Below are 12,214 nucleotides of genomic sequence, written 5' to 3'. Positions count from 1 at the left end.
GTGTGTGTGTGTTTGTAGCTGCTCACCTTGCCGTCAGGTGCAGATGTGGGAACAGTCTGTTTGGCAGCCAGCCGAGGACTGCAGCGCTTCACTGTGGTTCTCCTCATGATGAACGGACTGTCCACCCCCTCAGGAATATCACCAAACCCTGTGAAAGCACAAATGATGAAACTCATAATGAGGTTTGTTCCGCCGACTAATATTCCACCAGTTAATGTTACAGCGGTGTCTAAATCTCACTGAGGTCTGTAGAAATGAAGTGTGTCTATTGTCTAAAGACCTCACATTAGAGTACGGCACAGAAAACAAACCATAGGTGCCCTTTACCAGATGTTGGTTAACTTGTAACAGAGGAGTTGTGTCTACATCAGATCACCACCCAACGCGTACCTCTCTGCACCAGCTCAGGAAGTCCCTCTGGTCTGAAGTCCTCATCTTCCTGTTCAGGTCTTGGTCTGGGAGTAGTCACTGTGCTGGCTTTGATCCTCTTTGTCAGGTTGTGCAGGGCCACCTGGGCACTGTCTTTATCACCGATATCATTGAGAGCCCGTTTCCCTAAAGATGACCCCTGAGGGGACCTCTGAGGTGTCGAAGGAGCTACGTTCTCTGTGGCGTCATTCAGCTTTTCTTCCAGATGTTTGGAGGAAGACTTCCTCGTTGAGCGCCGGCGGCGAGTACCATCAGTGCTGCTGGAGTGGACGATAGCTTCGCCAGGATGTTGGCTAGCAGTGGGCTGCTCCAGCCGTGTTGTCAGTGCATCATTGGTCTCTTCCAGTTTGTGGACTTTAACCATCAGGCTGCAGTATTTATCCATGCTCTCATCTGCCTCACGGCTTTTCTCCTCCAGAAGTTTGTTTAGTTCATCCAACTCACTCTTCATCTCCTCCAGCTCTCGGTTTCTCTCTTCCAGTTCCTTCTTCCTTCCATCGAGGGCAGCCTTGAGTTCTTCCAACTCCTTAGTTTTTTCTTCTGCCTCTGTCTTCTTCTGCTGCAGGGCAGTCTTCAGGTCTTCCACTTCCTTCTTTCTGTCCTCTGCCTCCATCTTCAGCTGGTTCATCTCAGTCTGCACCTCCTCATTGCTCTGTCTGTCGCCTGTAACAAAAATTAATAAAATCATTCAGCTGCACTTTCGAGAGATTTAATAGCAATGTTTTCATAGTACAGCGCAGTTTGTGACCCTAAATGGAAATGATACAGTGCATTGCCTCTGCAGATTAACCAGTCTTACTGTTTACAGCTTCTTTCCAATGACTCTTTGTTCTACATGCGTCCACTTTATGAGAAATGTTGATATGCTTTATATTATTCAAGTCATTTTGGTAAACTGACTTCAAGTATCTCAAGGTCTAGATATGGATAAATGTGGATTTATTCAAAAACACAAACTGAGAATTCTAGTCGGTTCTGATTACTTACACAGGCTTTTAAAACACAAAATCACTTAAATGTAAAAATGTTCACACCTGAGCTGTTTAACACCTCTTTCTTCTCCTGCTCCAGCTGCTTGCAGGTCTTCATCCACAGACTCATCTTGCTCAGGGCAGAGTCCCTCTCTTTAGTCAGACGAGCGGCGAGAGATGTGAGCTCCGACTCCTGAAACAGTTGGACAGGAAGCGATAAGACTTAGTGGAAATAAAACTTAATATAATTTTAACTTTCCTGATTGAATGATTTACACAACAGCTTGTGGAAACATACTGCTGCACTGACATTTTGAACCTGTTGTGTTGAACAGTGCATGTACTGAAGTGACTAATTCTGGCAAAGAAATTGTTGGATTCAAACTTTTGTTATAGGATTGAAGGCGACACAAATAAAAGTAAAAGTAAACTGTGTGTGTACCTTCTCATTGAGCTTGCTGACAGACAGTTTGTATGTCTCCAACTCCTTCTCCATAGAGGCGGCTGTAGACTCAAGTCTTTCTTGTTCTTCTGTGAGTTTCTCTTTTTCCTCTCCTGCTCTTTGCCTCTCTTGTTCCAGTGACGAAAGAGCTGAAGACAGGTTATTTTTCTCTACTTCAATCAACGACAGGGAAGACAGCAATTCTTGTTTTTCAGCCTCTAACTTTTGTTTCTCCTCCTCTATTCTTTCCTTCTCTTGCTTTAATGAGGAGAGAGTTTGTTGCATGTAATGTTTCTCCTTTTCTATCAAGGAGAGGCTGGATTGAAGCTTCTCTTTCTCGTCAGCTAACACCCCCCTCTCTTGCTCTAGTCTATCTTTCTCTCCTTCTACAGATGCAAGAGTGCAGTGCAGGTGATCTCTCTCTTGTTCCACTGAAACCAGGGTGGAGTGCAGTTTCTCCTTCTCCTCTGCCAGCCGTCCATTTTCTTCTGTCTGTCCTCTCTCTCTTTCTTCCTCTTTAGATTTTAGGAGTGTATTCAGCTCCTTAATTTCTTCTTCCAAAGCCTCAATACTGGTCCTCAGATTGTTTCTCTCTTTCTCCCACTCCACTGCCTGAGAGCGGAGCATCTCTCCTTCTGTCTTCCACTCCTCCAGAGAAGACTGCAGACACGTTTTCTCTTTCTCGATCTCTGAAAGCAGACACTGCATCCTCTCTTTGTCCCCTTCAGTTTCTGCACTCTTTCCTTCGAGGGAGGACTCTCTCTGGCGAGAGGCTTCCAGCTGCGCCTGGAGCTCATACACTTGTCTTGATTGCCTCTCTGCTTCCTCTCTCATGCCTTTCTCCAGCTCTTCTACCCTGTTTTTCTGTCTTTCCTCTTCCTCTCTTCTATTCACCTCTGCCTGCTCCAACCCTCTCTCCAGCTCCTCCTTAGCAGCCTTCAGTTCTTCTATCTCTCTGCTTTTTGTTTCCAGCTCTCTCTCCATGCGTTCTTTCTCAGATCTCAGGTTGTCCAGTGTAGTGGAAAGCTCTGATAGTTTGTCGTTGAGCTCTCTCTTTTCCTCCTCCACCTGAGAAAAGAAAGAGAAAAAAGAGAGGAGAAATCTGATTAATATATTACCCTATGTCATGGTTTATAATTAGAAAATAGGAAAAAACATCACAAGCACATAGCAGATGGTGTCACGTATCTAAACACAGAATATTATGAAGATACCTTTCCCCGTTCCTCCTCCAGCTCAGCTTTAGCTGTTTCAGCCTGTAGAAGAGCATAAAACATTCATATTTAATACATTTAAATCAGGAAAAAATAAGTTGCAGTAGTAAAAAACAAAACAGAAAACATAGCCGTCTCGCTGTAAGCAGAGTTTTAAATTTTGTGACAGAGACAAACATGTTTACAACAGAATACCTGCAGTACAGCTTCCTCTAGACTTTGTTCTACATCTTCCTGCTCTCGCTCCAGGGCATCAATGCGATCTTGCAGTGAGTCAGACTTTCTCTGAGCAGCTAAAGACGTGAAGAGTCACAATTTAGGCCAACACCAACTCACAAAACTCAAGAGGTTATGTAATTTCAAAGGATGTTAAGAGTCACCTTTAAGCAGCTCTCCCATCTTCTTTTTCTTCCTCTCATCTGACTCAATGCGGACCTGGAGCTTTTCAATACCAGTCCTCATCTGCTGGACCTCCTCCTGTGTGGAGTTCAGACGAGAGGCGATCTCTCCCTTTTCCAATAGAGAGGCCTCTAGAGACTGTGAGAGACGGCACACTTCTCCCTCTAAAGACTTGAGTAAAAAGTAAAAAAAAATTATAATTCAATTTTTTATTCCCCTGAAGAATCTTTGATAGAAGTTAAAAGTGTTTCTATATCATTCATCACAAACACACAGTATGCTTGTGAATCTTGTTATTGCTACACAACTATTAAACCTAAAGTGCATCTGAACAATACACTTTCTTGTTTTAACAAACAAGACAAAGAACCAGCATTGTGAAATCAGGTTCTTTAAGGAAACCCAACCTCAACAAGTTACAACCCCCTCACCTGTATCTTGCCAACCATGGACTCAGTGTTCTCATTGGCCGAGGTTTGGTCTTCTGTGATCTTGTCAAGCTGTCCAATAAGCTCCTCTCTTTCTCCACTCTGTTGGGATATTTCCTGCTCCAGCGCCTTAATCTGCTCCAACAGCTTCAATGGAGGAAAAGGGAATGAATGAGTTGAAACCCTAACAAGGCAACAGACTCGTGGACATTTCTTTATGCTATCAATTTAATCTAATTGTAACTACAAGCCTCTCTTTACCTGCATCAAGTGTTTTACACAAAGATCTGTGCGCAGGAGCTAGACTCTTGAATTTTCCATGTACATACCTGTTGTCTCTCTCTTTTCAGTTTCTCCATGTTGCTTTGCAAGGCTTCATACTCCTTCCTCCCTGCTCTGATGTCGTCCTCCAGGATGGAAATTAGGTTTCTGGTGTCACAGTTAGTCTTCTCCAGACTGTGAACTTTCTCTCTCCATTGGCCCAAAGACAGGTTCAGGTCATCTCGCTCCTCCGTACAGGACACAAGTTCAGATCTCAGCTGGGTTGTCTGGAAAAATAGTGATATTTAAAATAATTATGCCACACCGATTGATTAGTTAGATTCATGTTCAATAAAGTCTTGCTGAAATGCTTTAGTCTACATAATGCTCCAGTACATAAACTTTAATTCAGCCCACACACACACACACACACACAACTTTGATGTTTCAGCTCCCATGATTTTGATGGAGTGCTCACCTCTGTTCTGAGTGTTTCTATCTGCTGCTCCATGCCTGAACAAGTCCTCCTCTGGGTCTCCATCTCAGCCGTAAGTTTGGTCCTCTCCTCCTGCAAGGTCTCCAGCTCTGACTCCATGCCCAGGATGTGCTGCTCCAGGTTGGCTTTCTCAGAGCGAACTCTTTTCAGCTCGCTCTCCTGCTGGAGGAATTTCTCGTCCCATCCACCTACAGAACCAAAATATCACATCAATATCAACATAGGCCAGACTTTAAAGCCTGTGTTTTCCTTCAGAAGTTGTGCTGTGGCTTGCTGTTTACCTTTGGCCATCTCCAGTCCTTCCAGCATCTCCATCACATCAGCCAGCTGGCATTTAGTCGTTTGCAGCTGCAGAGTTAATGTCTCCCTCTCGTCTGACAGCTGAGCCAGCTAAAAACGAGCACACAATACTAGTGTCAGTTATATTTATGTGGTAGTATAAAAAATGGCATTTATTACTCAAATGGGATTTGGTATTCTACAATTTCTTCCTCCTACCTGGTCAGCAAGGCCTTTCTTCTCCTCTGAAGTGATGTTCAGCTTACATCCTGCCCCACGCACCTCCTCTTCTGCTGCATGAACTTTCTTCTCCAAGCTTTGAACTTGAACTTCCAGTTCAGAGGTCAACTCCACTCTCAGTGCGAGGTCAGACTTCAGTAGGTCAAACTCCGAGCGCAGGGTCTGGAGTTCATTTTCTTGTTTTGTGATAATTTCCTTGTAGTGGTTGAGGTCATCATGTGCCTGGGATGACTCTGTTGCTGTTAGACAGAATGAATATATACAGGTTATTTAAACATCATTCAAACAGATTTAAAGCAATAATTCATAATTTGAATCATAAAGCATCTCATTTAGCAAGTGTCAAATCTAAGTCCCTGGAAGTCTATAATAGGGTGCAATGCATATATTGGTATATTTTTGCAGAAGATGTTGAAATCACAAATTTAAAGTGGGAACTCATTGTGGAACAAAGTAAATACTGCAAGAAAACACTCAGTAATTGGAACTGCATCATAAGCACCATTTAATTACCCACCAGAGGATTCTAACTTGCCACTAAGAGAGGAAGATGGGGAAGAAAGCTCATAGACTTCAGGTTTATTTTCAAGAACATCTCTGGGACTACTGCTGTCTTCGAGAAGCTGCAAAAAAAAAAAAAAAAGACAACGTGAAATGTCAGACAGACACCCATGGTCATTCTGTTTATATTTTTATAATGCTTATGTATACAGAAAAATATATTTTATCTACCCATACAGTTGTGAACAAGTTGAGGTGCAGAGAGCATAAATGTCATAATCATATTCTTTCTTCATGCTAAACCCATGACCGCATCATGACTGAAGGACAAATACACATTGTAATAATTATTATCTACCTGATCTAAGGGTTGCTGTTGATGGTGCTGCTGCTCCTCGTTACTCATTTCCTCTACGGCGATCACACACGCCTCGCTCTCTTCGTCCAATTGTTCCTGGATCATCTCCTGCTCAATGATGTCCTCAGTGAGGACCAGCCTTGTCTCACTACCAGGATTGAGGGAGATTAGATTTATTTATCATGCACTAACATGAATATATATTGTGTATTGTATGTAAATTATGTACCTGAAAGCCTCATCAGACTGGTGGGAGAGTTCGCCCAGCTCAGAAACCAGCTGTTCCTTTACTAGAAGGGACTGTGTATCGGTGCTGACGCTTGTATCAAGTGTCAGCTCCACATCAGTCCGTTCTGCTGCTTCTTCTGCTGAGGAAACGGTTGTAGACGGTTAAATATCAATGTATGTATTCAAACTAAAGCAGAAGCAGTGTTTTTGGATTAACACTCACCAACAGTTTCTGTCTCCTCAGACTGCATACAGCTGATCTTTTCTCCTGGGTTCTGGCTTTCCTGTGAGCCCGAGAGCTGCTGTATGAGGCTGTATTGTTCGCCCACCTTCTCCAGCAGTGAGATGTACTGCTGCTTCAACACAGTCAGCTCCTTCTGTAAGCTGGACAACTTCTGATTCAGTTCTGCCTGCTCCGACTCAAACTGTTGCCTCCTGTGATACAACATAAAAGTCCCATTAATAATACAAAAATGTTTCACAAAGCATTTAAAAGAATAAAAAAAATGTAAAAGCAGATAGAAATGGACTGTACCTCTCCTTGTTCTCCTCCTCAGTCCTTATGTTGCTCATCTCAAACTGCTCCTTCAGCCTCTGGTGCTCCTGCTCTGAGGACAGGAGCGAGCACTGGATGCACTCATTCTCCTCTTTAAGTAACGCTACCTCATTTTCATGCCTCTTTATGCTTTCTTGTAACTGCAGCTTCTCTTCAGTTATTTGATTCACACTACATTGTAGTTTTGTGTTCTCTTCAGTCAGCTGGTTACAGTTAATTTCCAGCTGAAGCTTCTCTTCAACTACTTGATTCAAGTTGATGTTTTTCTCTGTGGTGAGCTCACTTAGTTTAGCCTCAAGTTGGAGTTTTTCCTCATTTATTAGATTGAGGGTAACATCTAGTTGGGCTTTCTCCTCAATCACCTGTCTGAGGGTAAATTCAGCTTCTTGTTTCTCTACAACCATTTGATCAATCTTTTGTTTTTCTTCAGTTAGCTGCTTAATATTGATCTGCAGTTGTTTGTTCTCTTCAACTAGCTGCTCCTTCTCGGCATTTACTTGAATCATTTCAGTTTCAACTTGCTCTTTGACATCTGTTAATTGTTTCAAAATAGCCTCAAGGTTGGTTTTCTCCTGTAGTAAGTGTTTAAGATTATTGTCTTTGTCCTCAATTGTCTGCCTAAGAGTTGCCTCTAACTTGACATTTTGTTCTGTGGTCTGACTGAGTTTAGACTCTAACGCAGCAACGCTCTCCTCCAGCTGGCTTCGTTTGACAACATCCTCTTCAAGACGAGTTATTTCACAGCTCCTCTCCATCAACTCCTCCCTTGCTGTGACGTACTGTGTCTCCAGCACAGAGTTCTGAGATTGGACCTCCTCTAGCCGGGTTTCCAAGACCGAAACCTGGAAGGGTTAGCAATAAAATGTAATCAAATTAAGGTTGTTTCCTTTCCTTAAAGAGCAACAGAAGCTGTTTTTTTTAATTTCTTAATTAAATCTTTCTTTAATTAATCTCCACACTAGGTAAAATTATTTTGGTGTAAGATAGTGGTTTTACCTGGGCTTTGCTGTCCTCCAGTCTGGCCTCCATTTCAGACATCTGGGTCTGGTTCTGAGCCAGCTGGGCTTCCAGTGACTCTATGGTTCCCTTCAGTTCCTCCACCTGACTATCAAAAGAGTTCATGGCTGTCTCGTTGTCCTCCAAGTCCATTTGCAGCATCTCCAGCTGCACCTGAATGGGAAAAATTAAATGAACAAAGTTTATTATTAAAAACAATGACACCGTTTCCATTCTATGTAAGAAGATTGTAGACATGTAAGGCCCGAAACATTACTAAGAATAAATTAGTAACCAACCTTGATTTTGTTCATGGCAACCATTTTCTCCTTCAGGAGCTCTGAGGCTTTGGCCTGCTCTGCCTCTGCTTTATTCAGCTTCTCCTTCAGACTCTTTATCGTGTTGTCTCTCTCTTCTAAGCCACGTGAAGCAGCAGACAGAGTCGTCTTCATGGTCTTGATCTCCTCTCGTCGAGACCTCGCTTCTACTTTAGCGGCTGTTAATGATTGCTTAGCGGCTTCAAGCTGTTCTTTAAGGCGGTTCTCTTTGTTAAGGACATTTTCAATCTCCAAAGCGTGACTCTCTGACTCTTTGGTCATCTTCTCTGTGAGCTCTTTGACTTCTTTCTCCAAAGTAAAGATCAGGTTGGTTTTCTCGATCAGCGTGTTTTCCAAGTTGGACTTGTGTTCAATAGTGGAGGAGTGACTCATCTCAAGGGCTTCTAGACACTTCTTAAGGTCAGCGTGGGACTGGTTGACTGCGTCCAGTTCATTCTTCAAGACTGGAAGCTTCTCTGCTGCATCTTTGCTCACAGTTAACTCTTCTTCTAAGGAAGATATCTGCTTCAGAAGGTTGTTGATCTTCTCAGTCTGAGCCTGCTGGAGGTTCTTTAAAAGAATTACATACAAGTTTATTATTTCTAAAAAGGTACAGCTCATGATATTAGAAATATATGTCGAACTAACTAAACAAAAGTGCAAATTTTACCTCAGCCTCTTTCTTTGCCTCTTGAGCTGCATTTTCCACATCAGCATATTGTTTCTCAAGAGACAAAATCTGAGCTTCAGCCTCTCTGAACTGCTTCTGCTTCTCTTCTGTGTGGCTTTGCAGATCCTTCAGCTCCTCCTCTAACTGTTTGACCTCTTCTGACTTTTTCTCATTCATCTTTTTGTGTTCCTCTTCATTTTCTGACAGTGCCTTAATTTGTTTCTGCAGCTCAGCGCCCAATTGCTCCTGGACCTTCAGGAACTGATCTGTGGAGCTGACCTGAAACATGAACAGAAGATTAAACTATAACATTATTATAAAAAAAATCATAGGGACTGACAGGAAGTAACATTTAAAAGGTCAATAGAGTGAGCTTGCCACTGAAACTAGAAACTGAATAATGCTCATGCCGGACATTAAAGTTGGGTGAATATTAAATGTATGATAGCAAAGATTGTTTTTTGTACCATGTACCTTGTAATATATTACAATCCATTACAACATCCCTAAATATAACCTCAAACATGTCCACAAGATTGAATTAAGTCCAAAAGAAATGATGTGTGTGTAAATAAGATTTACTGTCAAATAAATAAAAATAATGAATCAATAATCTGTTAAAAAACAAACAAAAAAAAACCAATAAATAGTTAATGTTGCATTCCAGTCACACAAACCTTGTTTTTGGTGAGCAGCAGCTCATGCTGAGCCTCCTCCAACTGCAGCTTGAGTTGCTCAGTCTCTTCAACCTTTTCTGAAACACTCTCCTCACACTGCTTCAGAAGGGCTGTCTTCTCCTGTGCCAGCCTAGAAACCAAAGAGAGAAAACATGCATGTTAAAGGCAAGATACATTTATTGTTTCTCCAAGTAAACAAAGAGGACACAGTATTAATATCATACTTATCTATAAGCCCTGAGATCTCAGGTTGCACAGTGAAGCACGGGTATAATTAACAACTCTCAGACAGTCTCAACAAATAAGAAACTTTACAAAACAGGATTTATCACTGGGCGGTTCATACGATATTATGACGACAATACAAATGAAACTCCCACCTGACACTTTGTTCCTCCAGCTGTGCAGTGGCCTGAGTGAGGCTTTCTCTCAGCTGGCTGATCTCTGCTTGACCCAACTCTACCAGCTGGTCTTTGGAACGAGCAAGGTCGCAGACCGCCTGGTGCTCCTCCTGGAGCTCTGTGTTGGTCCTCTCAGCCTGCTCTGCTCGAGTCGTTTCCTTTTGCAACTGCAACTCCAGATCTTTGACCTGTACAGATAATAGAGTAACCAGGAATAAGTTTAATCACTGGCCATTGATTATTTTGGTCCAGTCAGATTTTTAAATGTTATTGAGTATCCTGCACTGTTACCAAGAACCAAAAAAAAACATTAAAACATAAAGGATGAATGCCATGTTTTTCAGTTACCACATTCAACATTTAGTACTCATTGCTAACACATGGTAGACGTTACGCAACATCCATGTTCAGTGGAAACCTCCAATTGTGTCATATTTAGTCAAGAACAATTTTTAGAAACAAGCTCATTTTGTTTGCTTATGAAACTTGTAGACCTGGAGACTATTAAACTGTTTGTACCCTGGGACCATGCAATTTACTGTAAAATGTACACACACACACACACACACACAAAAACCCCACAAACAACAATCCAATAAATCACCTGTGCTTCAAGCTGACCAACTTGCACAGCAACATTCTCCAGGTCTTTGGTGTGCTTCAGTCCGGCTTCGGAGAACTTGGACTTGAGCTCCTCGTACTGATGCTCCCTCTCCTCCAACTCTGTGCTCTTGTTGAGGAGTTCTCCCTTCAAGGAATCGATGTGAGCAGAGAGACTGGCCTTGTCTCCTTCTACACTCATGAGCTGCTTCTGCAATAGTGAGTAGAAATGTATTGACGGTGAAGGTAAAACTACTTAAAGCTTACCGATCATGTCACATTTCTTATTCTGATCCTAGATGGCAGATGTCAACATGTTTGTAGAGGTTTCCTGAAGAAACCAATTATTGTCATGACTTCCTGTGTTATTGGGGTCTTTTAAACTTTATAATTTAAAGTAACTTACTAGTGAACTCAAAGCCAACCCCAAATCGAACAGGTTCTGGGATAATCAGCTAAACAAACAATTCTTTCACCGTGTGTGTCTGTGTGCTAAATATGCAGGTTTATCAATATGGATCATCTGTGTTGTATATTTGACCTAATCTATCATTTTAGTGAATATATTAGGAACCAGTGCACCTTACCTTAACTTCCTCGGTAGCTTCATTCAGCGAGGTGAGACTGTTCTCCAAGCTGCCAATTTTGTCAGTGAGGTCTTTTTGGACAGTCTCTGTATCATTAATCAAGGTCTCCTTTTCTTTCTTCCACTCCAGCAGATGTTGATGTTCTTGTTTCAGTTCCTTACACTCATTCTGACTGACAGTGAGACTGGATTTCAGCTCTTGGCTCTCCTTCTCCAGGACTGTCAACCTGTTGGTCAGCTTCTCTGCCTCTTGCTTCTGTTTCTGCAGTTCATTCTGAGATCTGAAATCATTGAAGAGAAAGTTAAATATCATAGATATAGTATGCTCTTTCACAAAGTGTGAAATGACTTTATTCTTTCTTTTCCACAGTAAAACTATGTTTACCTGTCATTTTTGGTCTCTGCATCAGAAAGTGTCTTCTTCAAGTTTTCCAGCTCCCGAGCCGAAGCCTGAGTCTCCTGCTCCAGTTTAGACTGAAGTCTCTTCAACTCCTCCGCCTGCCCTTCTGATTTTGCTAAAGATAAAAAACACAAGCACTTAAAAAAACATTAAAAACTAAGATAAATAAGTCTCTGAAACTACTGTTTGCCATTACTATTTCTTCTACTAATTTACCTTTGAGGTCATCTAGTAATCCCTGGGTGCGTTTGAGGCTCTGGTCTGTGCTTTTCTTCTCTTCCTCCAGCTGACTCAGACGTCTGCTGCTCTGGTCCAACTGAACAGTCGCACAGTTCTTCTCTTTCTGCAGCTCCTGAAGGGAGGAAGAAAAGTGGACATTTCACACACTGCTGAGCTGTCCCCCCTCTCTGTCTGTGTGCTTTTCTCACACGACTGGTGTGAAAAATTGCAAAAAATCAAAATAGAACCTGTTCTGAAAAGTCAGTGTGTAAACATGAGGTGGTATTTATTTTTCAACATGCAACAATTTGGACGTAAAATACGGACTCGGTGTGCAATGGCCTTTACAGTAAGTACTATAAGCAACCCACCTCCATTTTCTTGCGGAGATCCTGCTCTTTGGTCTGGCTGGCCTGAAGGCTCTGCTCTGACCTCAGCAATTTCTGTTTCTGCTCCTCCACCTCCTTCTCCATCTGACTCTTCTGGAAGCACATCTGGAAAGGAGAGAGAGAGGAGAGAAGAGTTTAGTGGAGAAGGAATAAGCAC

General features: G+C 42.2%; 1 protein-coding gene across 1 annotated transcript in view; it reads right to left on the bottom strand.

Annotated features, from left to right (window-relative positions):
* Positions 1 to 12,214, bottom strand: part of cenpf (centromere protein F) — a gene marked incomplete in the record, with an annotated part of 17,302 nt that overhangs the window by 1,739 nt on the left and 3,349 nt on the right. Inside the window, 27 exon segments of the mRNA XM_035652485.1 lie at positions 27 to 148; positions 391 to 1,092; positions 1,464 to 1,593; positions 1,843 to 2,910; positions 3,057 to 3,098; positions 3,252 to 3,349; positions 3,437 to 3,626; positions 3,887 to 4,030; positions 4,213 to 4,431; positions 4,623 to 4,828; positions 4,922 to 5,030; positions 5,139 to 5,398; positions 5,677 to 5,782; positions 6,019 to 6,166; positions 6,248 to 6,386; positions 6,470 to 6,681; positions 6,782 to 7,644; positions 7,799 to 7,972; positions 8,098 to 8,685; positions 8,786 to 9,064; positions 9,463 to 9,592; positions 9,843 to 10,051; positions 10,468 to 10,674; positions 11,051 to 11,330; positions 11,435 to 11,564; positions 11,666 to 11,801; positions 12,040 to 12,162. Coding sequence (XP_035508378.1) covers positions 27 to 148; positions 391 to 1,092; positions 1,464 to 1,593; positions 1,843 to 2,910; positions 3,057 to 3,098; positions 3,252 to 3,349; positions 3,437 to 3,626; positions 3,887 to 4,030; positions 4,213 to 4,431; positions 4,623 to 4,828; positions 4,922 to 5,030; positions 5,139 to 5,398; positions 5,677 to 5,782; positions 6,019 to 6,166; positions 6,248 to 6,386; positions 6,470 to 6,681; positions 6,782 to 7,644; positions 7,799 to 7,972; positions 8,098 to 8,685; positions 8,786 to 9,064; positions 9,463 to 9,592; positions 9,843 to 10,051; positions 10,468 to 10,674; positions 11,051 to 11,330; positions 11,435 to 11,564; positions 11,666 to 11,801; positions 12,040 to 12,162 — 7,014 coding nt within the window.

This window comes from Morone saxatilis, unplaced genomic scaffold (genome assembly GCF_004916995.1).
Source record: "Morone saxatilis isolate NCDOM2014 unplaced genomic scaffold, NCSU_SB_2.0 Contig11, whole genome shotgun sequence".
Classification (NCBI taxonomy): domain Eukaryota; kingdom Metazoa; phylum Chordata; class Actinopteri; family Moronidae; genus Morone; species Morone saxatilis.
The sequence above is the reverse complement of the archived record's forward strand: the minus strand, read 5'-3'. Positions and strand labels throughout refer to the sequence as shown.